The sequence below is a fragment of the Podarcis erhardii genome (assembly GCF_964252035.2).
Source record: "Podarcis erhardii genome assembly, chromosome: 7".
NCBI lineage: Eukaryota > Metazoa > Chordata > Lepidosauria > Squamata > Lacertidae > Podarcis > Podarcis erhardii.
The window spans coordinates 30643723-30663335 of NC_138511.1; the positions used below are offsets into that span (position 1 = coordinate 30643723).

The 19613-nt window shown below is 52.1% G+C and overlaps 2 protein-coding genes across 3 annotated transcripts; one reads left to right on the forward strand and one right to left on the reverse strand.

Annotated features, from left to right (window-relative positions):
- Positions 1-82: 82 nt before the first annotated feature.
- On the forward strand, positions 83-2467 carry EXOSC6 (exosome component 6). The gene has a single exon (XM_081871336.1). The coding sequence runs from the start codon at positions 202-204 to the stop codon at positions 1036-1038; it is 837 nt and encodes a 278-aa protein (XP_081727462.1). The 5' UTR covers positions 83-201; the 3' UTR covers positions 1039-2467.
- A 1580-nt stretch (positions 2468-4047) lies between these two features.
- On the reverse strand, positions 4048-17616 carry LOC309346982 (heterogeneous nuclear ribonucleoprotein C-like 2). Of its 2 annotated transcripts, none has more exons than XM_081871394.1 (7): positions 17388-17616; positions 15586-15664; positions 7634-7681; positions 7307-7455; positions 6192-6305; positions 5365-5519; positions 4048-4430 (listed from the first exon to the last, which is right to left on the reverse strand). In XM_081871394.1, exons 1-7 carry the CDS (start codon positions 17422-17424, stop codon positions 4392-4394), a joined length of 621 nt encoding a protein of 206 aa, XP_081727520.1. In that variant the 5' UTR covers positions 17425-17616; the 3' UTR covers positions 4048-4391. The 2 variants fall into 2 exon arrangements, with proteins under 2 accessions (XP_081727520.1, XP_081727519.1); XM_081871393.1 differs by having other exon boundaries at positions 7634-7684; positions 17388-17614.
- Positions 17617-19613: the final 1997 nt, after the last annotated feature.

The window sequence follows — 19613 nt, forward strand, 5'->3', positions numbered from 1 at the left end:
GGAGGAATCGAGGCGCTCTCCCTGCCTCGACGGGTGTCTGCGAGGCGGGGGCTGCAGGTCCCCTCTCCGCCGCGGCGCTCTTTCGGCGCTAAACCGCCCGTGCGCCTCGGAAGCGAAGCCGCTGCTCCCTCCGCCTGTCCCTCCCTCGAGCAGCTTCCTCTTCCCCTTCCGGAGCGCGGCGCGCCAGCAGCCGAAGCCGCCATGCCGCAGGACCACCGCCGGGTGCCGGGGCCGGAGGAGTCCCAGACGCCGCTGCTCTTCGCGCCCGTCGAGGCGCCGGAGGTTCCACCCCGCGACCCGTCGACGCTGCAGCCGCTCTTCGCCCGCGCGGGGCTGCTGAGCCAGGCCAAGGGCTCGGCCTACGTGGAGCTCCACGGCGGCACCAAAGTGCTGTGCTCCGTGGCCGGGCCGCGCGAAGCCGGCGGCGGCGGGGCGGGCGCGGCGGCTCCGGGCGAGCCTCGCGGGCGTCTGGTGTGCGAGTTCCGACGGGCGCCCTTCTCGGGGCGCGGGGCGCGCATCCGCCCCAGCGAGCGGGAGCCCGAGCTGGCGCTGGCGCTGCAGGAGGCGCTGGAGCCGGCCGTGCGCCTGGCGCGCTACCCGCGGGCGCAGCTGGAGGTGAGCGCGCTGCTGCTGCAGGACGGCGGCTCGGCGCTGGCGGCCGCGCTGTGCGCCGCGGGGCTGGCCCTGGCCGACGCCGGAGTGGAGCTCTACGACCTGGTGGCGGCGTGCGCGCTGTGCCGGGCGCCGGGCGGAGAGTGGCGCCTGCAGCCCAGCGAGCCCGAGGAGCGCGCCGCCGACGCCCGCCTCACCCTGGCGCTCCTGCCCTCGCTCAATCAGGTGGCCGGGCTGCTGGGCAGCGGCGAGGGAGGGCCCCCCGACAGCTGGGCACAAGCCGTGCGCCTCGGCCTCGACGGATGCCAGCGCCTCTACCCGCTGCTCCGACAGAGCCTCTTGCGCGCTGCCAAGCGCCGACCCGCGCAGGGCACCCAAGCGCCGACCGACACAGATACGGCCCAGCCTCCCGCCGCCACCGCCTGAACTCCGGGAACTTCTCGGGCTGCGCCTCGCCGGACGACTCCTCCGATTTCTCTTTGAGCCTTGGGCTGCATCGTGGTTTTGGATCCGGGATCTGAGCGTGGTTTACCCGACCTAGGTGAAGTTGCCTGGCCTCCTCCTTGGCGAGGAACCGCAACCACGGTGGGCCCAGTCGCGATCCAGGGAAGGTGAGCCGACCCCTTTTCCCCTGGAGGGCAGACCACATCCACACGAGACAATCTCTGCAGCTCCGCGCTCTTTGCGAATGATACTTCGACGGAGAGACACTTCTGAAAGTCTACCTACCGCACCACCTTCAGGCTCAGAAAGCTAGTTTATTAAACGTGCCGGGAATTATTGCTCTGTGTTGTTTTCACCCAGTTCCTGAGAAAAAAATCTGCTTTAAATGTTGTAAATATATGATGTGTGTGTGCATGTGTGCACAGTCTGAGTCTCAAGAAAAACAAAAATGGGTTATTTGCTGCTGGTTGAATCCAAAGTTCTACCGTGGTCTGAGTTTTCAAATTGCTATGATTATCAGTTTGGGGTAGGAATCTGCATTTGTTCATTAGTCCAATGTTGTTGGCAGCTATGTTTGCTTTCAAAATTTCAAAGTTTAAAAATATTACACTTTGAAAATGCCAAGGAACAAAATGGGTTAACCCACACATCCTGGTTCTTAACCTGCTTTCTTGGAAAGTTACCCTCATTTCAAAGGAGTTTCCTTCCAAATCAGTGTGCTTTGCATTGAGGCAATTGTCAATAAGGTGACATCATAATCTGCATTCCTCCCCACTTCCCTGAAACTCCTTGCTTTAAAACAAAAACAAAAAATTAAAAATCAGCATTTTCTCTTAGGAAATACGGCAAGTTTCTTTTTTTTTGTATTGGCTAAATGTTTGTTGCTGAAATTACTCTGGTGTTTTTCAACTTTGGGTCCTCAGATATTATTGGGACTACAAGTCCCATCATCTCATCTGTTAATCTGGATAGGGATGATGGGAAGTTTAGCTCAACATCTGGGGACTAAAGGCAGAACACTATCAGACTACTTCATTATGTGAAATTTCCTTTTGCAGACCCGTGGTTTAATAAATTGTGTGTGACCTCCCTTGTTAAAAGGTCAACCTCAAATGGGCATCCTAAAGATTGAAATGGTTTCTTCTTGCAGAGGTGATGGAAGTGAGCCAGTAACTGGTAATGGGATCAAGGTGGATGTAGAGTGATTAGCTAATTTGGCAGCGAGTTGCACTGGCCACTTCCAGCACAATCTGCTTCTGTCATGGACTCATTAATATTTGGTCTGATTTACTAGGACCTACTAGTATCTTGTGATATGCAAGGCTTGAGAACTTGTTCTTCATGGAGAAAAGTTTATTAGATACTTGTAATAAAGTCTCTTTTTATAATTAAAATACACTATTTTGCATAACTTAAGGCTTTTTGGTTTTTATGTCTTCTCCCTCTTACTATCACTGTGGAGTTGATGCAGTTGTCTTCAATAGTTTCAAATTCGGGAACCACTTTCAAGCCAAAACCACATTTGGGAGCCCATGTCTTGTTTTCTTGCCATGTATTTGCTTGGTTGGAACGCTGCTGTGGTGATCAGGTTTAGATCAGACCCTTACCCAGCACTGGGTCCCAGGCCACCAGTTGAAGTCTACTAGTGTAGTGTGTATTTATGGACTCCAGAATTTACTAGAGTGTCAACAAATGGAGTAAACTGGGAAAAGGAAGAGTGAAAATGAGCTACTCTGTGAAATCTGGAATAGCACAAAAGGTGCCCACTAAACTAGAGTTCAGGTTAGCATAGCCAGAAATAAACCCTGGCACTGACATAAGCACCAATATATTTAGGTTTAAAGCGAGGTCACATGCATATCTTTTGCTGGTCCGGGGCAACAATGTCCTGAAAAAATGGTTACTGGGTTAAGTACATTATAAAACCTTGCATCTTGTGGATGGGTTTCCTAGACCATTCTAGGGACGTGCCATCTCTTAAGAAGATGGTCTGAACTCAGAGCAGCTCCTCTACGAAGCTCACGGGCAACGCACATGCCCAGTGCTATTATAGAAGACTGAGAAGGCCGGCCAGTTGCCAAGTTTCAGACCAGTGGATTTTACAAGTTCAAACATATTTGCAAAATGTACTTGCGGTAATCACTCCTGTCTTTCTTGTCTGGTGGTGCAATAAAGCAGCACAAGGGACACTTATGGTTTTGCAGAATATTTGTTCCCCCTCCCTGCATCATCGTAGTATTAGAAATCAGGTTCAGCAGAAAGCGAAGCACTGCTTCAGGTTGTGCAGCTGGGAGCCACAAACGCAAACACCTTTAGAAGGGATTAAGTCCTATATGAAGGAAAATACTACCAGTGACGACTAGGCACAATGGCTGCATGCCACCTCCAAGGTCCAAGGCAGCACACAGATGCCTCTAAACAGCGGTCCCTGCTGGGAAACTCCTCAGGAAAAGGCTTTGGTTGTCACCTGGGCTTTCCAGAAGCACCCAACCAGCTTCTGTGGCAAACAGGATGCTGGATTAGACCTGCAGTGGGAATTCTTTGGCCCTCCAGATGTTTGGCTGAAGTTCCCCATCATCCCTGATCATTAGGCATATGAGTCCAGGCTGATGGAAGCTGGGAGAACATCATCTGGGGCGCTACAGATTTCCCATCCCTGGATTGGATGGGCTTTGTGTCTGATCCCACAGGGCTTATCTTCTGAGTCTAGAGCAGCCTTTCTTAACCTGGTGGCGTCTGGATGCTTCGGACTACAACTCCTCAGCCCTAAGACAAATTGAGCAATGGTCGGGGATGGTGGGAGTTGCAGTCCAGCAACATCTGGGGGGCTGGGGACTCCTTTGCCCACATACCTGGGAGGAAGCCCCACTGAAGCTCATGGGATGTACTTCTGAGCAGACATGTCAGGCTCAGAACTGATAAAAGGCAGCAATCAATCTGGCCTGGCACATGGTGAATCTGTAGCTAAGACAGGCAGCAAGCAACACATCATTATCAGTAGGAGATGGCAACTGCTTTATTTTTTGTTTAATGCTGAGCTGGGCAAGTGCGAAGTTGGCACTGCCTGCTTTGCCCACCCGTCTCCCACATTGGCATATTTTAATTTTCACAACAAAGAACACCAAGCTGCTACTCCCTCGAACGCGCCACAGGAGTCTCTCTCTGCCAGGCCAGAAAAAGGTGTGAGGGAGACCGTGGTGGGCCTCTCGGCCTCTGCACCAGCCCTGACGGCAGGGAACTGACGCTGGACGCAGCACCGGCCAGAGGCATCGGAAGGAATACAAAACACAGGAAGGAAACGCCGGGCAAAGGGGTTGGGGGCACTCCAGGTCCTCTTACTGGCTGCCTTCCAGGTCCAACGTGTGATTCCTTGCCTGCAATGAAAGAAGAGCCTTTGTCAGCCTCGTCCCTGAGGCATAACTCAGCATTTTCTCTGTTGAATCCTCAGCCCCAATCTGCGCTGCATATTTAAAGCAGAGTTGAAGCACTTTAGATGGGCACAGCTCCCCCCGCCAAATAATCCTGGGAACTGCAGTTTGATAAGGGTGCTGAGAGTCAATAGGAGGCACCACCTATTCATCTCAGGGAGCTACAATTCCCAGAGTTCCCTGAGAAAAGCAGGAATGGTTGCTAAACTCCTCTGCAGAATTTGGGCCCCTGATGTTTGCTCTACAAGTCTCCCCCTCCCCATGTCCCTCTGGCCATCTTGCCTCTATGATAGGCACAGTCCCTCCAAGTCACATGACAAACACAACATTGATCAAACCAAAACCATTCAAATACTCAACATTTGATGATGGCCGTGACCTGACCTTTGTGCAACTTGTGGAGTTAGTGGGCTTCCAATAGCCTGAGAGAGCTCATAGCAGCTCTCCCACCCGAGCTTGCAAGGGGGGTGTGTGTGTGTGTGTGTGTGTGTGTGTGTGTGTGTGTCTTGGGGCACATAATGAGATGCAAAGCTACAGCCCCTGCTTAATGGTGCAGATGCAGGCAAGGCGGAAAAGCTTAGGAAACAGTGCAGCCTTGCTTTGCACAAAAAGGCAGAGGGGGAAGGCTCAGTGGGCTCTTGCAAGAGACAATCCTGAGAGACCCCAGTAGCTTTTTCTGCATAAGGTATCACCTTGACCATTGACGCTCTGGACAGGTGCAGTTTGCAATGCTGTAGCAATAAAATGCAGTACTGTATCTGCATGGTATCACACACAAAAAACACGCATTGCGTTCCCAAATTTCCACTGAAGAGGGAGAGACCTGCAGCCTCCTGGTTGCTCCCCTTCTTGCTATTCCGCCCTCGGCGCTGCCACTCACCGCCTCTTCGGTGTCTGTGCTCTCCTCTGCACTGTCCACCTCCGGCAGAGCAGCCCGGCCATCCTGCACGGGGCTCTCCTTCCTCCGGGTGGTCTCCCCTGCTGAGTAGGAGGCCTCTGTGCTGGCGGCTGCTTTCTTCTTGACCTCCTTGGAGCCTGAGGGATCAGACAAAGCAGGCAAGCTGGCCACATCACACCACCTTACCCATTCATCACACTTTTCCATACCACCTTTTTCCTGGTGCCGGGTGCCGTTTGTGGTGCTCCCAGGCAATCTCCCACCTAGGCACTGAGCCTAGGTTTGCTATGCTCCGAGCACAATTCAAAGTGTTGATGCTGACCTTTAAAGCCCTGAATGCCCTCGGTCCAGTATACCTGAAGGAGAGTCTCCACCCCCCACTGTTCTGCCCAGATGTTGAGGTCCAGTGCCAAGGGCCTTCTGGCGGTTCCCTCTCTGTGAGAAGCCATGTTACAGGGAACCAGGCAGAGGGCCTTCTCAGTAGTGGCACCCGCCTGTAGAACGCCCTCCCACCAGATGTTAAAGAAAAAAACAACTATCAGACTTTTAGAAGACATCTGAAGGCAGCCCTGTTTAGGGGAGCTTTTAATGTATAATAGATTATTGTATTTTAATATTCTGTTGGAAGCCGCCCAGAGTGGCTGGGGAAACACCTGCTGTAGAGAAGGAAGCTACGATTTACAATTTCTGGTCAGTTTTGTGACCAGAGAATCTGATCTTTGCTTTGTGTGCATGTGTGCTTGTGCCTAAGGCCTGCAACAAAATGCTGCTGTTCATCCTCACAGCTCCTCAACACTCACGCGCCTCACCTGTGGGCTGCTCCCGTCGCTGGTCCATCCGGTCGAGGCTCTCCAGCAAGCTGTCCACCTGAGCTTTAATCTGGCTTAGCTCTCCCTTGATGGAGTGCAGCTCCTCTGCTCGCACTGGAAGGGAAAGACAGCATGAGCGGCCCAAACCACATTACTCACAACTCCGCAGAAACCGACGCGGGTGGGGAGGGGTTCACACCAGCTGTTCACTGGTTCTGTCACTGGGAGGCTGTGGGGGGAGGCTACAAGTTGTGTTCAAGTGCGTGGATCAAAACCGCGGTCAGCTGGCTGCTCTCCTTAGCTCATGGAAGCTGTGGTGGGCAAGGAGCTCCTATTTACAAATCAAAAGGGCCTTGGCACATGCATGGATACAAAGGTGCCTATGAAGTGTTGCTCTTTTTTGAACTCAGAGCCCAAACGAAGTACCGTATTGGCCCAAATATAAGCCGTACCTACAAATAAGCTACTTCTTTAAAATTCGGGGGGGGGGGGGGGGAGAAAAAAAAGACAATACCCGAATATAAGCTGCTCCCTTAAAATTGTGTCTTGTGCTGGTGGTCCTAGGAGCTACGCGCTGTAGTGGCGCCCGCCATTTTGCCTCACTTGTCTCGTAAAAGTCGATTTTTGTAAGGTCGCGAATTTAAGCCACACTTTAACTTTTCATGGTCGGAATTTGGGGAAAAAGTGTGGCTTATATTCAGGCCAATATAGTAACATGTTTCTGCGAGAAACACATCAGGACGAGATAAATGGAAACAAAACCATAGAACCTGTACCCCAAAGACTGGCTGCTGAGTGCAAAACAACACATGAAATTCCTTTCGTTCCCCATCTCCCTGACTACTGTTTCCCACTTCACTGCCTGCTTTACACCCTTCCACGAGACTCCCTGCTCTTCAGCTTTGCTCCCTTTTAGACTCACTTCCTAGCCCACAGGCCACCCAGGTGCTTGTCAGTGTGGGATTTTAGTCACATCCAAAAAGACTGCTTTTCCGTCCCTCAGACAGTCTGGACTGCAAACATTCTTTGACAGGCTCGTTCACTATCGGCGCTAAATGCTGAAAGAGTGCCCCTGGCACCGAGACACCAGGCCCTCTCTGCCCCAAAGTGCTTACACTTCGTTCGGCCCGCCGTGGAGCTGCTGCTGCCCCTCAGCCCCGCGTGGGGACCCAAGCTGGCCTTGCCCCCGGCCCCCAAGTGGCTTCTCCTGGCCTTGACCGGAATGTGACTGATGAGCGGGGGAATCTTCTGGTACTCGTAGACCCTGCAGGAAACGAGAGCAAGAGGGTCAGTTGCAGAATCCCCGTGAAACCACAGCTCAAATGTGGGCGGGGGGGGGGGGTTGTTGCTGAAGTCCAAGGATATGGTGGGGGAAACCCACTCCCACCCGTTATGTTGATGGGCCGGCAATGAGGGAGGGAGAGCAAAGCCCCAAAACGCACCTGTAGGGCAAATCCTCTTTATAGAGCTCATAGTCCAGGTCGCAGGTGCTGCTGCAGACAAGAGAAGAAAAGGTAATTCAGCGCCATTTCATGCTTCTCAACATCCTCCGCTGCACCACGAGACAGGCGCATGGAAAACTGCCTTTGTATTTTTCATTGTTAAGTAAATCCCCAAATATTTTGCTTTTTTCACTCTCTGCAATCCGATTGCTTCTTCTAAATCCTTTTTGCTCTGATTATCCATATTTTTAACCATCATTTTTGTTTTTTCTTTATTTAATCTAAATCCTGCCACTTTCCAAATTCTTCCATTTTCTCTAAAAGTTTCTTTGTACTATTAATTGGATTTTCCACCATCACAATCATATCATCTGTAAATGCCCTGATTTTATAAACATTTTTCCCTAGTGTTATGCCTTTTATTTCCACCACTCCTGGCCCAGAGATGGGAAGCCTGGGGGGGGAGGAGGCAGCAATTATCCCTGGGCTCCAGCTCTTATCAGTCCCAGCCAACAAGGCCAATAGCTAAAAATGATGGGAGTTGGGTGTTCCTGTGCTGTTTGAAGGGCCACAGGCACCTCACCCCACACCCCCACTCTAACCACTGCATCACGCTGCCGCTCCATCTCTACACTGCCTTTCTGCCGTCAGCAAGGCGCCTTGCGACAATTTTTGCTAGAAACAAGACTTGTGTTGCCGCACGCATCTCAAATGTTGACCTGCCACAGGAGGCAGCCCTATCAACTCCTCTGGTGCTTCGGCTTGAATAAAGGAAGGTTGCAAAACGGGAAGTAAATCTGGGTTTTGTAACTAGTCAGCATGACAGGAGTCTATATGCGGTAGCATATTTAGCATGCCAAATCATGCATGGTGCAAGCTCCCCTGCGCAGATTTTAGGCATTCAAGTGTATATTCATTTTCCAGTTTATACTGGCCCTGGTGCACCTGAGACTAAAGAGGAGAAAGGTTAGTAATGCTTTAGTTGCAGGGGTGCCAGCAAACCCCCACCCCTTGACTTCAGTTGTGATTGGGGGGTTGGACTAGATGAGAATTGGGGGTCCCTTCCAACTCTACAATCCTACAATTCTGTCCCTTTTGTTTGCTCCCTCAGCTACTGTTCCAGAGGAGTACTACAGGAGCCATGATTTGGCTAAAACTGGAGGGATCGGGGTGGGAGAGGGGGTTGAGTTTGCAGATTTCTTTAAGCCACTCTGCCTTTTCTCCAATAATTTGAGCACTGGAGGAGGTAGCCAGAAGGGAAGGGGGGGCAGAAGAACGAAAGCAAAACAACCAGATCCTAAACAGTTATTGCAATATGTCACATGTTACGTAATTATATTCTATATTAAAACGTATATTTATGCCACTTGAAAGCGAGTGCCTGCCACTTATCCTTTTTCCCCAGAGCATTTGTGGTCGCTGGAAGGTAGGGGCTGATTTACTCCTTTTATTCCAGTAGAATCCGGCCTGCAGGATTTTCCTTCTGTTCCCACAAGTAAAAGAACCAGGGGAGTTTTCTTTTCTTTTAAAAAGTTGAAGGTAGGGCAACCTTAAGCACCCAGCACCTCCCTTTTGGCTATGAGCTCTGCTGGCCTATGGGGAGGAAACAGGCCCAGGAGCCTCTTCCAGACACTGGAAGGGGCAAGAACATCCTCCAGGACCCCTAACCAGGGAAGACAAGGCGGTCCCTGCCCCCCGCCCCCGAGAGGAGGCTCCAGCTCCTAAACCCCCTGACTGCTGATGGGAGTTGTAGTTTCACAACACCCGGCCTGCCCAATGGCCAAAGTGTGGGGAGTAAGATTGGGTCAAGGCTTCTTTCAGGGAGAAACGCGCTCTATCCGGAGTGGAAGAATCAGCCCGGACCCCCACCCTCCACCCCCTGCTGATCTTCCATCAGAGATTCTTGATTTTACATTTCACGGATGGTGGTTTCTGTGTGCCAGCTGCCTACCCTTCAGGTCCAAATGGAAAGGGGTGGAGGGGGGAAGGCTGTCAGCAGGAACGCCTCCCCTGAAGGAAGGCACTGTAATAAATCTCATGCCACATGAGCAAGCGAAAGAATGGGGAAGGAACGCTGTGGCGAAGCCCCTATGGGCTGATCTGGCCCACCCCAAAGCGGTGGGCTCTGGGCCCTTTCATCTCCTGCATGACATTTTTTTAAAGGGGGGGGTGTGGCTTTTCTCTGGACTACATTGCAAGCTGCACCTGCCAACATTCCCTCTTCCCGACGCGACTATTAAAAGGCACACGAGTCCCGAACGGTGTACGGCTGTGGCTTCGTTTCCCGGGAAACCAGCTAGGCCGTTCCTGTCCCCCCCGGACGGAGCGGGAATCTTCCATTTCCCTGCCCTCATCTTGGCCCAGCGTTCCTGCCCAGCTTCTCCCACGCAAGATACTTTGCCCAAGAAGAAAGCCTGCACAAATCCGCTCGTTTGATCCAGGAAAGGGTCCAGAATCAAGGGGGTGGTTGGGGGGTGAGACCCCCTTATTTCCAACTCCCTCTGGCATTCAGGGGTATGTGTGTGTCGAATTCTATCTACAGAGCCAGAAAGTGATTGCCATCCCACAAGGGAGTGCGTGGGAGCCAAGTTGCCAGACATCAGCGGGAATGTTTTGCAGAATAATTGAAAAAAAATTCAGCTCCGCTTCCTCTCGGAAGCCTCCCCCTCGCTGTGCATCTGCACCGTCAATCTCTGTAGTGGCTGCCTCGATGACAGGAGATTGTTTTGTGCAGCTTTTCTCTGCCTGTCCACTCAGGAAATCTCCCTAGCACAGCAGCAACCATGTCCCAGGCTTGTCCATCTCCTAAAGGAAGGGCTCTGGCATTGGCCAAACTGGCTCTGGAAGGTGGCGGGGGGCGTGGAACCCCCCCCTCCACCGTTTGGCCCAACCACACAAGGCGAACAGGACAGCCATCATTCCCCCTCAAAGCAAGAAGCGAAGTTACAGGGAACCAGGCAGAGGGCCTTCTCGGTAGTGGCGCCCTCCCTGTGGAATGCCCTCCCTTCAGATGTCAAGGAGATAAAGAGCTACACAACTTTTAAAAGACATCTGAAGGCAGCCCTGTATCAGGAAGCTTTTAATGTTTAATGTTTTATTATGTTTTTATATGTGCTGGAAACTGCCCAGATTGGGGGGGGGGGGGCAAAAGGACTCTTTCTATCCTTAGATTCTACAAATACAGAGGTCTATTAAAAAAAAGAAAAAGCCTAGGGGAATGTCAACAGCCAGTTGTGGCCACCATTATTTTCTTCTGGGACTGCTCACTGAAGAATGGGGCAGGGAATGGGGAGTTCTCCTGGGGTGCCTTGGTGGTCATCTTATTGTATAGCCAGCCCTGCAAGTCTCAAACACTGCTGTCCTCTGGTTGCTGTTACTTGACCCATGTTTTGCAGATTAATTTTTTTTTATTGTTTTACAAGGAACCCAAAAAAATTCCAGAGCAGAAGCAGCAGGACTGCCACTGGTAGAAGGGGCAGCTGATCGTCCCTTCCCCATATCTAGCAGAATCGTAAGAACTTGCACAAAATAAACCAGCACATTTGCACGGCTAATTTCGCACAGGGTACAGAATGCCCAGAATGGGTGTGTCGTTATCTTTAGGGAGAATACACAGACCCTGGCTTATGGCACAGGGGTTTCTTTCTGCATCACAGCCCTTCTTCCTCTGGCTCCAGCAGACCAGATTTCTTGAAGAGTGTCGAAGAAAAGGCAGGAAAGTGTGTATCATACACAAGAGACACTTCGGATGGCCTGAGCTCTGGTGGGCAAGAACCTGAGTGATGAAGGCCTGCGAAGGCGAAGGCCATAATAAAACCTATTGCTTTCCTGTGGTCGCTCCTCTCTTCTTTCACAGGCTCTTTGTATGCAACGGGGCAGATCCTGGAACTCAGCCAGTGCCAAACCCAGGCAGGGGCCAAATGGTGGAGGAGGAGAAGGCCTGCGAACCAGGGAGGGTGCTCAGCTCCCGGGCCTATTCCTCTGGGCTGCAGAACAAAGGGAGCTATAGGGTTTCAGAAGGATTGAAGAATGGCTCACGCCGGCCGGCAATAGCAACACCCCTCCTTTTAAAGGCACGGCGAGACGGCACATTGGCAGCCACAAGGGAAGCCAAAGCCAGGAATTTGGGAAAAGCTGTTGCGTAGCAGCTATTGTTTGCCCCTCCAAGTTATTTTGGGAGGCTTTGTTCAGTCCTTTTGTTTTCCAAGTTTCCATCTGTGGGTTCAGCAACACTGGTTCTTACTCCTGTGACCACAGGCCTGCAAGGCCACAATCCTGGGAGTGGGTGGGTGGAATCGCCTCAGTCCCCTCCAGCGTTCGCTCTCCTCCAGACCCCATTGATTTCCCCTAGGCACATCTTGAGGACACCGCTTCCCAGAGCAGTCTCACCCAGCGCACAGCAAATCAGTACCAGGCGGCCACCATTTTAAAATTTCCAACCATGTCCCAAAGCAGCCTTATGGCGGATGCTGTGTGGCATTGTGGAAAATTTAAGATGGCTGCTTGCAGCCACCCTGTGCAAGGGCTCCAGGACAGGGGTCAGCATCAGCGAGTGGGGCTTGGGCTTACTAAGAAACTGCCTTTTACACCCACAGTTAAATCACTATTCCCAGGATTTATAGCAGTTACATTTAACTGGAAAACCTCCTCCGTCAAAACAACTCATGGAGAGACAGAGTTGTTATGTATCCTGAATTTCTGAGTCCAAGAGATGGAGAGATAGGCCAGTGTTTCCCAACCGGTGTTCCGCGGCACACTAGTGTGCCGCGAGACGTTGCCTGGTGTGCCGTGGGAGGGAGGCGGGCGAGTCGGGCGGCGAGAGGCGGGGCGGCGGCGGCGAGCACACGCGGGGCGGGAGCGAGCTCCCTCCCACATCCCATCGCCCCGTGCTCCACGCTGTTGTAGGCCAGCCCTGCGCACCCGGGGGACCTCCCCCCGAGAGCGCAAGGCTTGCGGGCGTCAGCTGGCAGCGCGGAGCACGGGGCGCCCTTCGGAGGACGCCCCGTGCTCCACGCAGGTGTCCGCAAGCCTTGCGCACCCGGGGGGCGCATGGGGCGCCCTGAAACAGAGGGTTCCCCATGCTGCGGACTGTAGCCTGCGCCGGACGCGCGGGGCGCCCTGAAGCAGAGCGCCCCTCGCGCCAGGCAGACATGGGCCAGCCCCACAAGCTTGGGGGACAGCGGGGAGGCGCAATACCGCCATCCCACTGTTCCCCGACCTGGTTTTTTGGGGGGGAGATAAAGGAAAAAATTTTTTCCTTTATTTCCCCCCTCAAAAAAGTAGGTGCGTCCTATGGGACGGAGCGTCCTATGGGACGAAAAATACGGTACTTACTATTTCATAATAAAGTAATTATAAAATACTTTCTTTGTGTTTATTTGATTCCTATTAAAGAGAGTTACTTTATATATAGTCAATATAGGCACAGAGTTAATTTTTTAAACATTTTCAAATGGTGGTGTGCCTCGAGATTTTTTTCATGAAACAAGTGTGCCTTTGCCCAAAAAAGGTTGGGAAACACTGAGATAGGCTGTCCTAGCGGGCTGCTCTCCCCTAGAAGGAACAGGGCAATAGCTTGGGGGTTCTCCTGGATTTGGCCTTCTCACTCGAGGCTTGGATGACTTCAGTGACTAGGATTGTATTTATAAAAATAAATAAATAGGAGTGCCTTTTACCAGCTCCATCCAGTTTGCTGGTTTTGGACAAAGACACCTTGACCACAGTAGTCCATGTTCTGGTAACTTCCTGACTGCCATACTACAAGGTGCTCTACATGGGGCTGCCCTTGAAGACAACTCAGAAGCTTCAAATGATCCAAAATGCAGTGGCAAAATTACTGGCTGGGGTTCCGCTTATAACAGACACGACTCCTGTTATAATTGCCAGTTCATTTCCATGGCCAATTCAAGGAGCTCACACTGGTGTTTAAAACCCTGAACGGCTAAGGCCACAAATATATGAAAGCTTGCCTCCTTTCCCTACAGACCCTCTCAGCTGTTAAGATCAGGCAGAGGGGTCTCTCTCTCTCTTTCAGGGCTAGGCTTCCTCAGCTTCGGCAATGCGTAAGTGGCCACCCAACCGTTTCCCGAGTCTGCTTCTAGACAGGTGTTTTTTGGATGTATTTTTGCAGCATCTGCACAACTGCGTTGGCATCAAAACGACATCTCTTATCCCCCGCCCATTTACCCTTTCTGCAGGGGAAATCCAATCATCACAACAAATCCTGTTGCTAGCAACTCATCTGAGATATCTCAACAGCCCGGTCGCAATTTTTTTGCGCTAAGATGCACCGAAAGCCTCTCAGGGCTATGAAGCAGGTTTACAATTGTTCTAAATTAATAATAAAAACAACCCCATCCCTGTCTGGGAGCACCACTAACCTCCTGTTCTGTCTTGCCTTTGCCCTGGAGCCGTTTCTGTCCTACCTACAAGCTGCTCGTGTCACAGCTCCTTCACACAGGGAGATCAGGCAGAGATTATGGCTGGATAACCAGTACCGGATCCCACCAGAATCTAAGAGGACGGGAAAAGAGTCTTGCAGTCACTGCCTCCCCCCATCCCCACGGCTTCCTCTTCTCAACAGCTACAACCAAACAATTTCCATTACCAGCCATATAAATAAATGCAAAAAAACCCCAACAAGCCACCCTTCTGCCTAATCCCAGGGTTATAATCTGTTTTCTTGGCAGCAGAATACCCTCCACGTGAGGATCTAGATGAAGCAAAGCAGCGATAGAAGAGCACAGTGCTCTTCCCTCTTTCTACAGTCCTGGAAAATAAGAAACTGAACGCAGCCCATGCACATGAAACAGGGTGGCATCGAAAAGAAAGCAGAATAGCAGCCAGGCCAGGTTAGTGGCTTTGGGGGAGGGGGTTCCACAACCGCAATGCTACCATAGAAAAAGCTCTCCCCCTGGAGTCTGCCTGAGAGAAAACTGGGAGTTGAAGCAAAGCTACAAATACGTTTCCCGCATTTAAGTTCTGGCTAACCATTTGATTGTCCCATTCTGGAGCAGCCCAATGCTTCCGAACAGTTTGCAAGAGCAGCCCCACTTATCACTTAGTGCAGTAGTCAAGCCTGCACCTATCCCTTGGGCTTCCATGCTCCCCTTTCCTAGCACTGCTCCAGCTTTGCGTGTCATGAGCTAATGAAGAAAAGAAACAATCCATCTGAGGGCAGCTGGAGTCCAGTTGCAAGAGGCACAGAAATATAGCAAGCAGCACATTTCTTGGCCAGAGGATAAACAGTGGCTGGAAACTTTCAGTTACCAGAGCATGAGTAGCTGTGGCAAAAACCATCTGCCAGCAACTCTGGGTGCAAAAAGCAGCAGTGACGCCTCCTGATGGGAGCCAAGCAGCCACTCTAGACCAAGCAGAGGCTTTTTCGAAATACCCACAACGTCCCAACACCATGTCTGGACATTGTGGGGAATTTTAAACGGCAGCTTGTCACCACCCAGCAGAGGAGTGCTCAAATCCCTACTCGGTCATGACGCTCACCAGGTGACCTCGGGGGCCAGTCACGCCTCTCCGCTTAATCTACCTCGCAGGGTTGTTGTGGGGGATTAAAGGAGGTTGGGGAGAACTATGTACACCATTTTCAACATCTTGGGACGGGGGAAGGTGGAACACGAAGGCAACAAGTGCAAATCAATAAAAATAAATAGTTCACCACCAGCAACCAGGAATTCCATGCCAGGGGGTGCCCTGGAACTCAACCCAGGCAGTGAAGAAGATTCTCAGGGCCATTTCCGAGGGGGCGGGCATCATGACCAGGTCATAAGCAACTGGTATAACTCCCATCACCCCGAGTATTGACCTGGCTGGCAGGGGCTGATGGGAGCTGGAGTCCAACAACTCCTGGAGGGCCGCACAGATTGCCCTTCCCTGCCTAGACACAGTAAACGGGACATTGCACAGCCGGATCCAATCCGTGGTGACAAAAGACTCACGGGTACAGGCCTCCGCTGTGTTGCCTCTTCTGGCTTGGCCTGGCGTGGCTCAGTTTAGGCTCCCGGGCCATGTCGAGATCTAGAGAAAGAGGAAGACCATGAGAGAGAAACCCCAGGGCAAGAAGGAGGCCAGAAGCCCAGGAGGGGGCAGGCTGAATGGAGGCCGCTGTCACTCCAGAAGGGACCCCCTAACCAAGTCCAAGGCTGACCCCCCTCCGGCAGGGCAGATCCTTAGAACATCTCACAGGGATATAAACCAGCTTAGATTTTTCAGGTTTGTGTACAGACAAGAGTAGTCTCTATACTGTAGATACAAGGAACTGAAATGCGTTATTATTATTATTAGGTATTATTAATTTACTCACCCTAAGGGTAGGTTACAGCGATAAAAACTATACAGTATTAAAAACAATTAAAGCAACTTAATGGTGTCAGCAGAGGCAGTGTCCCAGCATGGGGGGGGGGGGGGGGGCGTGACCAAAGAGACCTCAGCCTCCCCATTCATTTACACAATCTGTCTACAAGGCAAATCAAAGCGGCATCTCATTATTGTCCTTTACTTGGCAGGACAGCAGGGAATAAAAAGACTTGCCTGCTCAACTGCATCTTAATACTATAACCAAGTTGAAAAATTACTTAGAACACCATGTTAAGTGTTTACATTTTTTGCCACTGGGCATGAGCCAAAGGGGCAGAATCCCTGCCTGCCACTGGACTCTGGCACACCTCTGAGGCTGGGCATGTGCTCCTTGGGCCTGGGCACTTCCAATTCCAGGGCACCATCAAAGGCCCAGCATCAGGGGCCTTGAGCTGGAGCCCTTGGGCAACTGGCATGCTGGACCCAGGCATCCTGAGCCCCATTTCGTGCATGGTAGAGAAATGTGGGGAGGGGTCCCGACTTCCTCATCCCAGGGCAAAGATGCTTCCTCTTGGTCTGGCAAGGGAAAGTTTCCCAGAATCTGAAGAGCCCAGAGTCTCAGGATGGACATAGAAGCCAGCGAGGGTCTTCCTGAGCAAGGGCCGGGGAGGAGGGGTCCAGTAACTCTTCTCCGTCCCACCCTCAAACGGCCTCCAAGTGCATCAGCGCCCGGTCCCACGGCAGGTCCCCGCCTGGGGGTTCATAGAAGCCCCACCCCGAGACCCCTCCAAGTTGCCCTAGCCACCTCTTGCGCTGCAGGCCTCAGTGGCGTAGCGTGGGTTGTCAGCACCCGGGGCAAGGCAAGTAATTTGCGCCCCCTAACCCGTGGATTTGCGCCCCCTAACCTGTGGATTTGCCCTAACCCCAGATGTTGCGCCCGGTGCGGCCGGCCCCCCCTGCACCCCCCACGCTACGCCACTGGCAGGCCTCAAAAAAATAAAAAAATAAAAAATGCCAATTTCTTTCTCTCTTTTTTTTAAGAGAGAGCTCTCGTCAATCCTCATCCAACTTTCTTCCCACCCAGAGTTGGGCCCAGCAAAGATGTCTCTGAAGGATTCGGAAGCGGACCCCCCCCCCCTTGCTTCGTTCTGCAAGCAAGAGGCGCAAAGCAAATGGAAGGGCGCGCGCGTGCGCCCCTCCTGCGCAGCGAAATCAAAGGAGGCGGCATGGGGCTTTTGATGGGGACCCAGCGGATACACCCTCCTCTCTCCCCCCCCCCCGCTTCCCCCTTCCTCTTTCATTGCTTCCGGGCGGTGGAGCCCCCGCTCCTAGTCCCCTTTTTGGGAGGAGGGCGACTTCCCCCCCCCTCCCAAGTACGCAACCCGGGGGTGAGGCGGGGGTTATGGAAGGGGGGGAAACACACACACACAGGAGCGGTACTCACAGCGCCAGCCCCCTTCCCGGCTGCCGAAGAGGGTCATGCCACCCCCAAAGGGGGGAGGGGAGGAAGAGGGGGGGAGCCCCACGCCCGGCCTGCCCAGCAGCGAGGAAGAGACGCCTTTCTCTCTCTCCTACGAGCCCCCAGCAAGGTGGCGCAGCAGCAGCCTAAGCGCTCTTGGCTAAAGAAAGGAGGGTCTCTATCTGCCTCCCTCCCTCCCCAGCCTGAATGTTGGCCGGAGGAACGTACCATCTGCCCTGGTGAAGGGGGGGGAGACGAAGCAGGAGGGAACGAACCATCTCCGCCACCCGGCGGGGGGGGCGTTGTGGGAGGGGAGGGGCTGAGCTCCCACATAAACAAACGCCTCTGCTTCTTGAGCTACCAGGGGGCTATTGCCTTGCGGGGGGGGGGGCGCCTTGCATGCTCCAGTCCCCTCCCCTCCCCCCGCGCAAGGAAATGGTGGGGGAGGTGGAAGCCCCCGGCTCTTCTGCGGCGCATGCGCGAAACTGCAAGAACCCCCCCCCCACCGAAGAAGAGTAGCTGCCCAAGGTGGTGGTCGTGGGACTGCATGGAGTAACCTCTTCGGGCGCCAAGGGAATAAGCAGGAGCCCACCCCCCCACCCCCCGTTTTCTAAGCCGTGGGACTGACCCCCCCCCCACTCTGCAGAGCAACCTCAGGCCATTCAGCCCAGGGACTGAGGCTGCTTCTATTGAAAGCACTTTCTTTGGCCCCCATCTAAGAATCCTGGGAACTGTAGTTTATTAAGGGTGCTGAGAATTGTGGCTGGAGGACGACGATAGCGTCCTGGGTTCTTCCCCTCCCCCCAGACGGGAAACAATGTGCATTAGAGGTATGGTGCCTACGCAGCCTAACATGGGGGAGGAATCTTTGGCACTCTGAGGGCCGCATTTTACAGGCAGCCTTCCGGGGCCACATCCCACTGTCTCATGCACACACACACACATACACACTACTTCTGTATCAAGAGTTCAAAGACATGCTTGTTACAAGAATTTTTAGGGCTTATATGTATATATAACAAATGTTCATAAATGTACAAAGCAAACACATATATAAATTTATAAACCACATGTCCAAAACCCACAGGAAAAGTACTAAAGCCATTTTGACTCTTTCAGTCACCTCAAATATTTCTCTACAAGGTTGAAGGAAATGCAGAAACCTCCCCATTGTCTCTGTCCTCACAAATCCTGCCTTAAGTGCACATTTAAGGTGTGAATAGGCTCAGGAATTAAGTTTTATCATTACAAAAGAATGGCCAGGCTCCCCAGGTAATCCAGTCAAGTGACCATTAACAGGTAACCTGGCAGACAGGGTAAAAACAACGCACTCAAATTTCTGTTGTAGACCGCCTTTTCTGTGATGTAGGTACTACGTATCTGGGGGGTGGTCTTGGGCTACACCCCTTCTATGATGTATGTATGATGTTTCTGGGGGTGGTCTTGGACTCCAGGGCAGGAAATTTAAAATGTCTATATAAGGGCTTGCACACATGGCTCGGGGTCCTCCTCCTCTCTCCTGCGTGTGGGGGAGCACCCTGTTGCAACAGTTAATAAAGACCAGGCTTACTAGCTGCTTTGCTTCTTAATATTCTCTGGTTGGCCTTGTTATTTTCTCCTATCGATAGAGAACCTACGAAAGGACTCTATATGGGCTCTTGGTACCGCGTAGGGGAAAAGGAGAAGTGGTTTTTTTTACTTATATCATGCCCTAGTCAGGGAAAATAACACTAGAGGAAGGTGGAAAGTAAGGCCAGGGACGGGGTGTGGCTTAAGGAGAGTCACAGGTGCCAGGCCCAGAGACCTGGTGGGCTGCATTTGAGCCCTGGGTCTGAGGTTACCTATCTCTGGTCTAAAATGTATCTAATTTGTGGAATATAAATGTAATAAATCAATATTTATAAATGCATAAATAACAGGTGTAGTTCTATGAGAAAGGGTTGGGGACCACAAAGAATATTTTTCCCCTTTCGCAACACCTTGCTAAACTACAGTTCCCATGATACTGTTTGGGGGGGGGGGACTTGTGGCAATTAACCCTGGTATAGAAGCAGCAAAATCTGGAGGTGCTGGTATTCAGGATTTATTTTAGGAGGAGGGGCAGTACCGAGCTATCTGTGACGTGATTGGTCAGTTAAGTATTTTTAATTATTTACTTGAAATTGGGGGCGGGGCAACTGCCTGCCCTGCTACCCTATGACTATGCCCATA